This window comes from Schistosoma mansoni, assembly GCF_000237925.1.
Source record: "Schistosoma mansoni, WGS project CABG00000000 data, chromosome 1 unplaced supercontig 0034, strain Puerto Rico, whole genome shotgun sequence".
NCBI classification, from domain to species: domain Eukaryota; kingdom Metazoa; phylum Platyhelminthes; class Trematoda; order Strigeidida; family Schistosomatidae; genus Schistosoma; species Schistosoma mansoni.
In genome coordinates, this window is record NW_017385988.1 from 1,452,594 (window position 1) to 1,466,366 (window position 13,773).

Genomic DNA, 13,773 nt, shown 5'->3' on the forward strand with positions numbered 1-13,773 from the left:
TTCTCCACAACTGATCAATATCTATTGTCAATAAGGGATGTGACTCGTTGTCACCAGTATTTGTGCATATTAATGACCTTTTTAATTGTTCGCTTAGTTAAATTAAATGAAGACAAAATACTCTTGAGAGTTTTCGAAAGTGTTTTCAATGTTTTAGCAGTTTCAGGCAGAATAACTAGGCGACCGATGCCATGATTGTATAGTGCGACAATATGGAAGTCATTCTCACTAACTTTTTAATGTATCAGTCATTTGTTTGAATCCCATGATACTACTCTTATTTATCATAAGAAAATGAAACCATTACAATGTTATCACAGTATAACGTTAAACCGGCCTTATTAGTAATCGAAACATCATTTGATAGTTAATCATTCATCATTTTTATTGGTATCCTATTACTCGTACATGGAATCCTGAAGGGAAACGGAAAAGAGGAAGGCCAAAGAACACATTACGACGGGAAATAAAAGCAGATATGAAAAAGATGAATAACTGGATAGGATTTCCCAGGACGTGGTTGGATAGAGAATGCTGGTGGGCGGCCTATGCTCCTCCACGAGGGTTAACCGCGTAAGTAGTACTCGTACATGACCATCTTTAATAAAATGACAAACAGATCCAAATCGTGTTTAGAACCTTAGTCTAAGCACGACGTAACACCTATGCATTTTATTTATGTACGAAGAATTTTTCAAATTAATGTAATTTCTCTAGATTGCCTTTCTCTTACGAAACCTAACAGTGATTCGGTGACTTATAAAATTTGAAGTAAAATCTGGTCTCAAGTGCTGTCCCAAGTTTGAGAGTGGATTTCACTTCCAAGTTATTTGCCCACACTTCTTGTTGAGGTACCTTAAAATAAAATTGAGTTGGGAGTAGTCTTGATGACCTGAGAACGTGACCACAGTACCCAAGAAACAACTAATTGGGATCAGCCACAAACGGCCTTTTGGTGAGTAGTTTTTGATATGTTAGGTTTGTACATTTAAAGCTTTACCGTTAACGATGGAAGTATGTCGGGTAAGATGAGGTGTAGTTATGTTTAGGACAGACCTCTTTTTACCACCCCCTCCTACCACTGTGGGAGGATCTACGTTGGTTATGACTATAACTGACTGAAGTACAATCCAAGTTACATCCTTGGAAACTCTGAAGAACAAAATAGTAAATTGTGTTGCGCCCCTATGAGTTTAACTTCTTGAAGGTGAGCAGACAAGTTAAGGATGCATTTCTTTTATAACCTAAAGCTACTTTCAAACAACGACACTTAACATTTAAGTGAAAAGACTTTAGTTCAAGTGAATGAACTATATTTTAGAAAAAATCATTAGGTAGGAAATCCAAAATGTTATTTTAATTTCGTGGTCTTTTGGAATAACATATCAACAATACCTCCAAGAGATTGGATTGCAGATAGTGCTAAAGGATAGTCTTTACCATCACATTCTGGTTCTCTGAGTACTAGAACGCCAGAACCTTGATCCAGAATTCCTATGATAAAAAAGAAGAGAAGTTAAATAAATGATGAATCCATGCTAAACTTTATGTACCCTCTCTTCCTACATCAATCCCTTGAGCTGAATCCAAAATGAACTAGATTTATTTCACGGGAAAGAGAAGTAACATACTAAGTCAATCAAACACATAGGTTTAAGGTCAAATGATAAGTGGAAGACGCTGACGAGTACATGCCATGGGATTGGGCTTCCGAGAAAGACAAACATATTCTGTTGGTTAAAAATCTCGTTTAGTTTCTCCAGGGGATAAATACATATTTATGAATGAGTTGTCCATATGTTTCGATGCAATTAGTAAGCAAAAGCTTCCTACGCACTCTTGGTTTTTCCACACAAGTAGCTGCTTGGATAACGGATATATTAAATTGGTGTCACCATTTTGAAGCACCAAATGCGATGACTTGGTTATGATTTGCGAATGTTATTTCAGAGGCTTTTACATCGCTCATTAGTTACTGATGCTTCTGTTGGGTTGAAAAAGCGAAGACGTGGTCCGTCTACGATTTAATGCCTTGGTACGAAAAATAGATGTATAGAACTGAAATATATCAGTTCATGACGACTCCCGGGTTGAGGTCCTAGAGATAGTGCAACTTAATGACTTAAGATGCTATCAGAATCGATTATAGAATAGAAACCAGTGTATTGTATTTTCAACTGAAATGTATCTCTCATTATATACTATTCTTATTCATTTATCTGCTGGCTACATTAGTCATCCCTCCCTTATTTCTTAATAATATTATTACTTCATCTTTTTGGAGCTATTTTCGTATTACAAATAAATGTTACTATTTAATATTATCAAATTACTGTTAACTTTCATGATACTAACGATAGCCATACGAATTGTCTCACATCTCAATAGAAGTACTTCACTAATAAAAACTCAAGTGGAACCAAAAATCAATCAACTGCAAGAACCTAGTAATCATAGGTTGATATAAACCAGATGGAATGTGGCTTTCAATGGAATCTAAGACGTTAGTTTTATCCTATTTGGGACTCGTCAGCCGGATGTACTTGTATCCTCAAGCTGATGCTTACTCCGAGACTCGAACCGAGTACCGTTAGCTTCACACGCTACTCATTTGTGCAACAGATATGAGATTTAATTCAATTTGTAACATTTTGAGTTATTCCGTTCCCGATCTTTTCGGATGAAATTTGATCAGTCTTGGATGGCATATGGGCATCTTGTGAGGACTGTGTCAATACAGCGATTATGACACAAGTTGGTATAGACTAGATGGGATGTAGATAGCAGTGGAATCCAAGACGCGCGTTTTGTACTCAGTAGCTAAGCTTATAACGCGATGGTTTTTGAAGAAAACGGTACCGGATTGAAGTCCCAGAAAGAAAATTAACTCTAAGATCCAGGTACATTCAGCTGACGAATTCCAAATAGGACGAAACGCGTGTCATGAATTCCAGTGCTAGCCACATCCAACCTAGTCTATATCAACATGTGTTATAATGGTTGCATCGACGCAGTCCGCACAGGACACCCATAAACCAATCAAGGCTGATAGAATTTCAGTCAAAAAATACCAACAACAAGATAATCCAAATCATTACAAATTGAACGAATGATCTTAAGTTAATAGTCCAGTTTAACCATCGGGTATAAACTTTATTATAGATGAAAAAATATATATCTCAACAAAATTTATCAACATTTTAAAAACTTACCATTGTGTTCATTGTCCAAAATCATTTGTGAAAGTTTCTTTTCTACAGTTTCCTGAAAATTAAGATAATTCAAAACAAATGAAATGCTTACTAAGAAAATAAGACTCTCATAAAAACAAACAATTAGAACCTTCATAGATCATAAAAACAATTTAAGTGGTACATTTGATGGGTTTTTTTTTACAAAACTGGACTTTCATCACTTGATTATTAGGCTCAAGAATAAGTATCAAATCAGTCAGTCAGTTAGCTACAACGTAGGACCAAGCACATATATGCATCGGTCCAAGTTGCCATACCTCGTTAGCACAACAAGATCAACACCGGATTCATAGAAGTAGTTAATTTAGTGGTTGTAATATATAAAAGAAAGATTGTATACAAGGATATGAAATATGATACCAGATTCAGGATCATAATTGAATTTACCAATGGAATTTGCGATGCTTTCATATTTATCTGATTGAGAGGTTGAAGTTGGATGAAATAAGAGCTTCTGTGTCAGTGCATCCAAAAGCTTCATTTGATTTGCATCACTCTGAGCTTGCTGAATTAGCAGAATAGTTTTAAGGTCGTCCAAAGATATAGAAATTTTGTTTTGGAGCAATCAAAATAGTAAAGAAATCTCCGTCGCCATTTCTGTTACACCCTTGATCCTTCTACCCAATAATATACAGCAGAGAACTTGTCTCGATTTAAGATCTCAACACGACAGACTAATCGGTTTAGCTTTGAGGCTAGAAATGTATCAGTCCAAATTGAGACTAACGACCTTGGGCAGACAGATGAAAACCATTCTATCATCTGATTGGTTGACAAGTAAGAAAGAGAAGATGAGTCAACTGGGACATCACTCGATTTATTCCCGATCCGGATTCCGATTAGTGCATAAAGATTCATGAATAAATAGGTTACTAGGATGACCTCAAAGCACAAACAATTTGTCAATAAGTCACTTTCGATTTGCGTTGGGAAACCGCGTAGTATGACTAGCCCCCACATTTAATGTATGGCTTAGACCCAAGTACCTGGTAAATAAGTATATGTATATTGCTATACACTGTGTTTCGAACACTGTCAGATAAGTTATAGAAACAACTCTACAGAAATATGATCTATTGTATAGCTGGATAGTTATCATCAACGTAGGATCTGGCACGAGTCAGAACCTAACTGAATTGTCAAACCTCAAGTTAGAAATAACACTCAACTCAAGAATTAGGAATAAGATAAAGAATGGATACAACTGTGAGTAACTGTAACTGATTTTTTGTCATGGTATCATAAAATTATAACTTGTCGAACTATATAAGTTTACAAATAACATTCTTGTAGGATGGATTTAAAGCTAATGACAATAACTGATTATTCTTACCAAAGGAATATTGATAAGTTTCGCAATATGATCAATTTGAACACGAGAATATGGTTCAATAAGTTTGAGAAGATTTTGACCAAATAATGTATCATAGAATGAATGAAGATGTCTACTAATTACTGGATCTCCAGATAATTCAGTTTTGTACTTCTCTTGAAGCTAAAATAAGTATGCACATTAAAAATACACCAAGGATTAATATTCTACATGGTATCGAAAACGTTACAAGTGAATGATTTTATAAACAAACACAGATGTATAGATGTCCAGCTTTCTTCGTATGGTCAGTGACACTAGATGACTGGTTAAGGGAAAACATATCGGGATAGTTTTTGAAAAAATTACAAGTCGTTAACATTCTTCTGTAAGAAAACGAATAACTAGGTAACCATCGAAAACTGAGAAGCTTTGAACAGATGTTCCATCCCTGTTATGAGACAACTCAACAGTGCGCATCCATGACCCCACCCGAGGTCAAACCTATGATCTTCAGGACTCTCAGTGAGAGCTTAACCTTTGGACCACAAATTCAGCAACTAATGGTTAACATTTCTAACTTAAGCCAACTCGCGCACTATCGAAGAATCTTATCTTAAGACAAAACAACTGTCTGGTGCTTCCTGGCCCTTAGTGATACTGTAAACTAAGAGACTAAATAATCTCTACAAACCCTATATATAGATATGTACTACAGATAAACTCAGTGACATGAGAGGGAAGAGATAATATTTAATAAAACATTCAGTTTAGTAAAGTAAAACAAATAAGTTTGAAATATTACCAGCAGAAAATCACCCAATGATCGTTCTTTAGCAGCAATCCCAACTTCTCGCATAGCATCAATATCACGGCTTGTATATTTTAGAGCTAATTTACTTGTAAGAATACCAGGGATTTCATCAGCACTGAAAAAATTTAAAAACAATTGAGTAATCAATAACCAAATTAGCGAGAGAAAAAACATTCCACTTATTAATAAACTCTGCAAATGGTTTGAAAATAGTTTGTACTCAGAACTTTTGTACCGCATATACTGATATGCTTGCTAATCCATTGGGGTTTCTCCGCGTGGGTTCGAATCCCATCCCATCCCCGTCGCCAAATGATATGCTTGATACTGATTCGATTTCTCGGTAAACGAACGAAGGTCAATGACACAGTGACACGATAGGCTAATCTAATCCGTTGTCCCAGGCCCCGCTAACTAGAGGAAGAAGTCCAAGGCGAAGTAGAGGAAAATATATTCCGTAAGCAGCCGAAGTACAAGCAATCGTAAGGGGAAAAACTCAAACGTATATATACAGCGATAAATTGTCCTTGGGCATCATTACAAAATATCACACTCAAAGATACAACGGACCAATAGCGTTTAAGATATTTTACAAGTGGGAAATTCGACTCGAAGGTGAAAAGAGCGCTTTTGGCGCGAAAACAAAGAAATTCAAATTTTCAAAATACAATTACGAAATTAGGCCATTTACCAAGTAAGTTCTGGGGATTCAACATCCCCAACACATACAAGCGTAAAGACTGAAAGCACAAATTATTTTGTGAAACAACATTCTGCAAAAGAGATAAAATTAATATTACTTATTATTAATATAATTTAATAACCGACTGCACATTTCAGTCATTCGTAAGTAACCTAAAATCTGGTAAATATGTACATCGATTCAAGTTGACATTTAATATTGATACAGTGCGATGAAATTATCAGGAGAAATGTCATAAAAGTGATAGAAAGGACTAAACATAGAAAGTGTAATTTAAAAAGAATGAATTTACGTTGTCAAATGACAATACAATTTAAAAACTGAAAATCTAAAGAAAGACAGTCGGTCAGTCAACTACAACGTAGAACCAGGCACATATATGCATCAGTCAAAGTTGCCATACCTCATTAACACAACAAGATGAACACCGAATTCATAGTAGTTAATTTAATGGTGGCAATATATAAAAGAAAGGCTGTATATAAGGATATAGTACATGAAGAAAGATATGAAGCAATTTTAATCCCATATTTTAAGGGAAGACAAAGAGTGTAGAGACCTACGCCATTGTGATCGATTCTGAGCCACATCACACAGAGTCTTCACCCATTGGTTACGGTAAATGTATCTGCGCCATTACAATTAATTTTTTAATTATTTCATTCAACGTTCCAACCACTAACCACGAAAATCGCGAGGACCTCAATCTCGCAGCCAGTGTCTACCACCAATGTTCAGTGCAACAGTTCATGTTTTCACTCACTGATGTCGTGTTTTGGTTTATCCACCTCTAACTTTCATAAAATCGACACCAGAAATACGTAATAGATATTATGACCACCTCAGTTGATGAGGACTCACGACTTCATCAATCAATTGACCATATCTACCTATTTCCTCTGCGTCTGACCTTAGCATTGCCTTCCGAAAAATAGTTATGCACAATTTTTCAAAAAACCTGATATTATAACAAGAGATTATGAGAATATCTGTGGTCATGATTACTGCTAACTTTGTACTTGAAAATACATCGATAAGTCGGCTAACAGACGAGGTATGACTTATCATGAATGTGCATCGATCCAAGTTGCTACGTCTCCCATAAATACCCAGATAAGAGATTGACAAAATAGAAACAACCAAAAAAGGGTCGAGATAATAGTTTTATAAATGGTGGTAGGACGATCTGAACTTAGAGAATGTGATTTGAACACCGTTGGATCCCAGTTCAGTGGTCTAGAGGTCAAGCGATCACGCGTGAAATTGAAGGTCCTGGGTTCAATACCTACGTGTGGAGTCGTGGGTGCCCATTGCTAAGGAGTCCCATAATAGGACCAAGTGCTTGTCCAGTGCTTCCAGGTTTCCAATGGTGGTCTAGCTAAGATCATTTCGTTATTTAAACTTTTAAAACTCTACAATCTACACATATTTCCTAAACTAATGTACCAATATTTTTTTAAAGTTGGATTTTCTTGCGAAACTTGTTCGTTATAAACATATTACTTATGAGTGACTAGAATTTATTTCCCTTCTTTTATGTTATTGTATGGTCAAAAAATAACTGTACTGGGTTCGGGTCTCAGTATGGGTATCAACACTAGGATGCAAGTACATAAAGATGACAAGTCCTAAATGGGGCAAAAAGAGCATCCTGAATTCCACTCCTAGCTATTTTTCAACCTTAATAAAAACTTGTAATGAGGTGACAACATCGGGGGGCATATATGCCAACTGCAGTCCCAAACATCAACAACGGGAAGACAAAATTCATTAAGAAAAAATGTAAAAATAATTTTAAAGAATAACAGAAAATATGACAAACCTATTTAACATAATTTTTGACAGTAACATGTATTTAAGAGCATCAACAGCTCGTTTGGAACTAATTGAGTCAAAGCCTTCGAATGCTTCATAAAAGTAAGAAAATGCAGTTTTGAAATCACGTTCATCAGCAGCGTGTAGAATTCCTACAGTTGAAAGTAAAATTAAATCTGTATAGCTTATACACACCAATGAATTATAGACAGAATGTCATGTAGTCGGGACTATTTGAACATATCCAGTTTGCATATAAATCTTTTTTATAAACTGTAAAGAAATTTCTTGAATCAATTTTTAATTGCCGTTGGGCATTTTGGAGAACTTGGAATTTACTGTTAGTAAATTTAACACTGATAAATTTACGTTCCAGTACACTGGGCTCTTTTGTATGCTGAGTTCTTGTATAATTCGTTAAAACGTACAGTGCAATTAGATCCAGGTGGTGATCAACAGCAAACTAGAAAAACTGTGTGACCAGAAGAATAGATCCCACTGATGTGTAACTTTTCACGAACTGCGATTAACAGCACTTTACCGTTATATGAAGCAGTAATATAAGGTCCAGTGTATCAATTCTATGTTGTTTTCAACAGTTTACGGAAACTAAGAAAAGGCGAAGATGAATATATATATATATATATATATATATATATATATATATTACTGTATTATGGCACAGTTCAGTGAAAGTGTTTGAGCACATTTTACGTATCTGCTCAGTAACGAAACACCGGGAACTACAAGTGAGAGGTTTGCAAGAATTCGACACAATAGTCAGGTTTTAATTCATCGAAGAGTGAATGACCTACAAAACTGGTACCCTCTATTCATTTATAACACCTAATTATGTTTTTTGTTGATAATTCATATGTAACCATGTTACTTGGTGGAACAAAAAACCTATTCTTCTGGCCAGCGGTCTTTGCTATCAGTTCACCCGGGGGACTGTACCAATAATATGGTCATGTGAGCAGCCATCACTCGGTCACATAGTCTCATTGTATTCCACTTGCCGATTAAAATTCTGTTGATTTACTCTTAGCCCTAAAGCCGTGCATCATCCACTAAATCACAATCAATAAAGGAGGTTGATCTACTCAAGTTTTCTTAGGATAGACGATATTTTTTACTCACGACACTACATTATTATGAGTGCAGCCATAAATATAGTGTTTCTAATGGCTGGGAAAAAGCTTTGTTGGCATTAGACAAAAAAGGACAGTAAACTGAACATGTTAAGAATTTCAACGTTACAACAGTTATTGCTTATAGTTACCTTAGACATCTGTCCTTTGTTATACAACTTTTAGGAAAAAGCAACACTATGAGTTCAAACCGTACCGGTAAAGTAAGCTTATTGTAAAGGAAATGACAGAATAGCAAGTACTGATAGATACTTTGAAATCGAAGAGATTAAACGAAATAATCGCATGTAGAGAGGAACCATTTAATAAAAGGGGTTAGTTTTGCCACATTTCTTGTCTCAAGCAGCTAATAAATCTCCATAGTTGTAAACGTTGATTTTATTATAACCGCTGTATAGACACAGTAAATGGCACTTTGTAAATTCAAGTTTAAACTACGAAGGAAAAAAGTTTCGGAAGACCATGAGCTATTTATGAGTATTAAAGAATATTGAGATTGTTTATTTTGAAACGCTTCCCAAATATTTAAAAAGGTACTTTACCCAAGAAACAACATGTAAAACCACTTACCGGAAAGTAGATCAAGGTTGGCCTGTAAACGTGGTGGGCAATATATACCATTTGCTGTAGTTCTAGCAGATGTAAGCGCAGCACGGGCCCGTTGAAGATTACCTAATCTATAATAAACTCGACTCTCCATGAGTTGAACCTCAACCAAAAGAGCTTTATCATCCAGCTTTTTAAGTTCACGCAATAAATTTGAACCTAATGCAAAATGGAAAATGTAGTGTTTGTAAACTAAAATATTTAACGTACAAGACATATATATTTCTATTCTTCAGAAATTGGTTTATTTTTCGCATGGACACAAATAAACCATGTGTCAGACATACATTGCTGTATAGAATTAAAGACGGAGTCACATCTAAACTTATCACCTGATTGATAAACGGGTGATTGGGTTACTACGCTATAACTCAATTACCGAGTACAGATTTATGTACCCGGCTTTGTGTGAGAGCTAGTGATACTACCGGGCGGTAAAATTACAATAAGTTAAAGACAGTGTTAATGGAAAGAAATTTTGCAACTTACCTAATTTCAATGCTTCTTCATAACTTCCATTATCATAATAAAGACCCATGAGACGAGCTTCTAATGCCTGACGAAGAAAAATACGTTTTTCCTGATTGGCCCATTCAACGCATTCAAGACAGAGATCAACCTCCCGACCAGTTCCTCCTTCAAGATCCAAAAACAAATCAACCAGAGTTCTGACAAGACGACCGGCTTTTGCTTTGCTGATCAGCTTGAGAAACGGTCGAGTTACTAAAATGAGATCTCCCAATCCTGTAACATCAAGAAATAAAGTGAAACACATTTAAAGCAGAGTGATAGAAGCTGCAATATGAGATATATCTAGCAATCTAATCCCCGGAACTGATGAATTAAGATGCCAAATAATAACGACTAAATACAACATGCGTAATTTGTAAACATGGAAGGGTAATAGTAGTAGTTGTACTACTCTCTCGCTTAGCTGGAACTTACCAAGACAATGTGGGAAGAATAATTCTAAGCCAACATTCGATCAAACAATGTAACGCTAACAACTGCTTCTAAATCATGATAAGGTTATGCTAAAACTTTGAATACTACATAGATAACACTACATAAGGCTGTTTTAGTGTAAGTTAACTTACTTCCCCGAAAAATGAGGTCGGCTTATGTCATTATGAAAAACGACCAAGTCTTACAGGAGCTATATGATTTAGGAGCCCTCTTTTGCAAAAACAAAGCCGTAAATCGTACTTTGTAGGGATGATACATTATCATTATGTCAAAGAGTTGAAAGACAAAGAGTAGACAAATCGGTGCCCTTAAAGATGTTTGAGAACCACATTAACGGTAGTGGTCGTTTCGTAAAGACTGGTACAGATCAAATATACACGAACCAGTGACTCTATGTGATGATATCACGTTCTACTTCAGCGATATTTAGCCTCTTTCTACTTACTACGCCAGCCAATCTTGTGTGTCAAAGTAGGGGGTGTGATATGCATAAACTACTTCTGTTGAAGGTTCCTAGTCCTATACGTAGATTTCTCATCTTTCATCTTTAATAGCAGCAGTTTTATTATTTATTTGAACACATAAATATTGGTACAAAGGGGCACCGAATACATATGCGCTACACAAGAAACATGCTTTGCGTGTGGGCTGTGATACTGCCAGGGTGCCCAGGCTGAAGTAGGTGGTTTTCTTAGGGGGGCACACCCAGAGCCTGACCCAAAGGTTTGATCCACAAGGCAATGAAGCAACATTAGGAGATGCAGTTCCATGGTAGCCAGTGACTAACAATAAATTCATACGCCATTTGTTCCCTCAGGATTCTGGAGCCAATGTGCACCATTGGTATGGAATCAGGGTTTTCCAACTCCCCTAGATGGATCCTCCATATCCACCAACCCGGTTAAAGCGCCGGACATTCGCTTCTCGTCCTCTCAATTTCGTAAACAACGCCCCTGCCGCGAAAAGTCAGTGAGTAGGACTTCCCTGGCAGTGGTTATATGCACGTGGTCATGTGATCGCATTTCGAGAGGGGGAGTTTACTCTCCCTACTCTCAGCCATACCAGGGTATTTGGGGGTAACTCTGTGGTGTCAACACATGAACGATGCTTTCGAGATACCCCTAAAATAATACTTGCAACCAAATTGTATTACAAGTTAATGTCTATTTGCGTAAAATTCATTGGAATTGAGGAGTATACTTTAATCTGCACATTCAGAGTACATTTGATCTTGAGACTAATAAATATTGCTCTGAATACGAACCAGTGACAATCTTGTAAGTGAATGGTTTCCCTTGGGTATAGTTGCATATTAACTGTACCACTCACCACACACTAATTTTGTTCGTTTGTTTACTGATTGCACTACCTTCCCTCTTTTACTAGTGATATTTTATTTTACAGGACCTTTTCGGGTGTCTGAAATATGAACATAAAACAAATCCGATTAACTGACGTTCTTTACGATTAGGGCTTTTAAGCCAGAATGGTTGTCAATAAAACCATGTATACTAAAATTTACGTCTTAAAAGTAGAGGCACAATCTCCAGGTACGAAATGGATATATCGAGCATATTTTCGATATTGCTCGGAATTCACCTGCACAACTAAGCTTTATTTTTGTTTGGATAATCTCCAGTTAATAAAGCTGTTAGAAAAGTATGTTTAGGAAGTAAAAAATTGGTTTGAAATTGAAGGGGCTACCGCTGGTTACCGTTGTAATTCTCCTCATGACTTACGATAGCAAACCGGCAACAAGTATCGGGTAGAATACAAAGCATTTGCCTGAAATCACTACTGTTAGGTCGCTTCTAATCATATTGTCTTGGTTTACGTTTTATATTATTGACAACTTAAATCACAACTCTGTACAGCAATGGATTTCTCATAGAACTGCCTATACATCCAGATAGACAATCAATTGGCGCTGAGCAGTGCATTTCGCACGGGTAACAAGTCACCGTACACATATAGGGGCAGTGAAATGTCACTAAGCCCTAGCCAAATTATCCGGGTCACTGAATATCGAACAGATCATCGATCCCTGTTAAAGTCAAGGACAACAAAACGCGTATCAGTTAATCACACTCCATGGAATATCTCATGCGGTGGTGGTCTCATTTAAATCTTCTTACTCATTACTGCTGATATATTTACGTAATCGCGCTCCTTGTGTTATACAGACTTCAAAGCAGACATAATACTTTAGTACGTCGAATGGGGTAATCCACGTTAGATGCTGACCAAGAGGTGTGACTTCAAAGTTAGCTCGTTCGTTACACCGTTTCCGTCTAACTCGAGTAGGCCTCCAATCATTCGACATAGATCATCAACGTTGATGGTCTACACACACACACACACACACCAAAATATCATGATGCATCCTTAAACATGAAATCTACGTCAGCCCTGATAACAGCAAACTATGCATAACATATCACTTAGGGTAAAAAGAACGAAACGCAAAGTGTCCAGAATAAATCTGGAATGACTGACTAACCTTTTGCATCTTTCTTTTCAGCGAGTAAATTTCCAAGTTCTAGTATAGCTTGTTCCTTAGCTTTGATAGAAGCTTCGTCAGGTTCGACATCATTTCTGACTGAAAAAATAAGTCCGGCAATTATTAAATACCTATGCTTTGATATTTTTCAATCAATTTATTTTCTGCTTCTTTAGGATGAGAGTTCTGCGACTCAGTTAACATTGCCGGGACGAACACTTACTAAGACGTTATTTCGAAAACCCGCAAGGCCTTCAGCGATTCAACCTTCAGTCTTCAGTCTTCAGTAATAAGGATAGTAGGTTGATGAACCTGTGTTAATCCTGACAGATTTCCTTCCAGTGAAGGTCCAGCTTCTTTTTGAAAATGTTCACTGATGGTGCTGATACCACTTGTTCTGGTAAAGCGTTCCAGTCATTGACCACTCGATGAGAAAAACGGGACCCCACCTTTAATTTATTAGATCGCGGTTTCAGAACCTTCTTGCTATGACCCCGGAGATTATTAGTGCTGGAGGGAGCAAAAAGGTAAGACATATTAACACCCAGATCATAATTAAAGATACGAAATGCCAGTATAAGGTCACCTCGCGTCCTACGATAAGATAAGGGGAAAAGATTTAGACGTTTTAAACGCTCATCGTAAGGGAGTT

At 36.6% G+C, this 13,773-nt stretch overlaps 1 protein-coding gene across 1 annotated transcript; it reads right to left on the minus strand.

The window, feature by feature from the left end:
• Positions 1-1,298: 1,298 nt before the first annotated feature.
• Positions 1,299-13,325, minus strand: Smp_061650 (26S proteasome subunit S9, putative; the record flags this gene model as incomplete). The annotated part of the gene is made up of 9 exons (XM_018791886.1): positions 1,299-1,494; positions 3,213-3,264; positions 4,588-4,749; positions 5,372-5,495; positions 7,906-8,050; positions 9,620-9,814; positions 10,145-10,399; positions 13,122-13,219; positions 13,252-13,325. The coding sequence occupies 9 exons, from the start codon at positions 13,323-13,325 to the stop codon at positions 1,352-1,354; spliced, it is 1,248 nt and encodes a 415-aa protein (XP_018644992.1). The 3' UTR covers positions 1,299-1,351.
• Between the last annotated feature and the right edge of the window lie 448 nt (positions 13,326-13,773).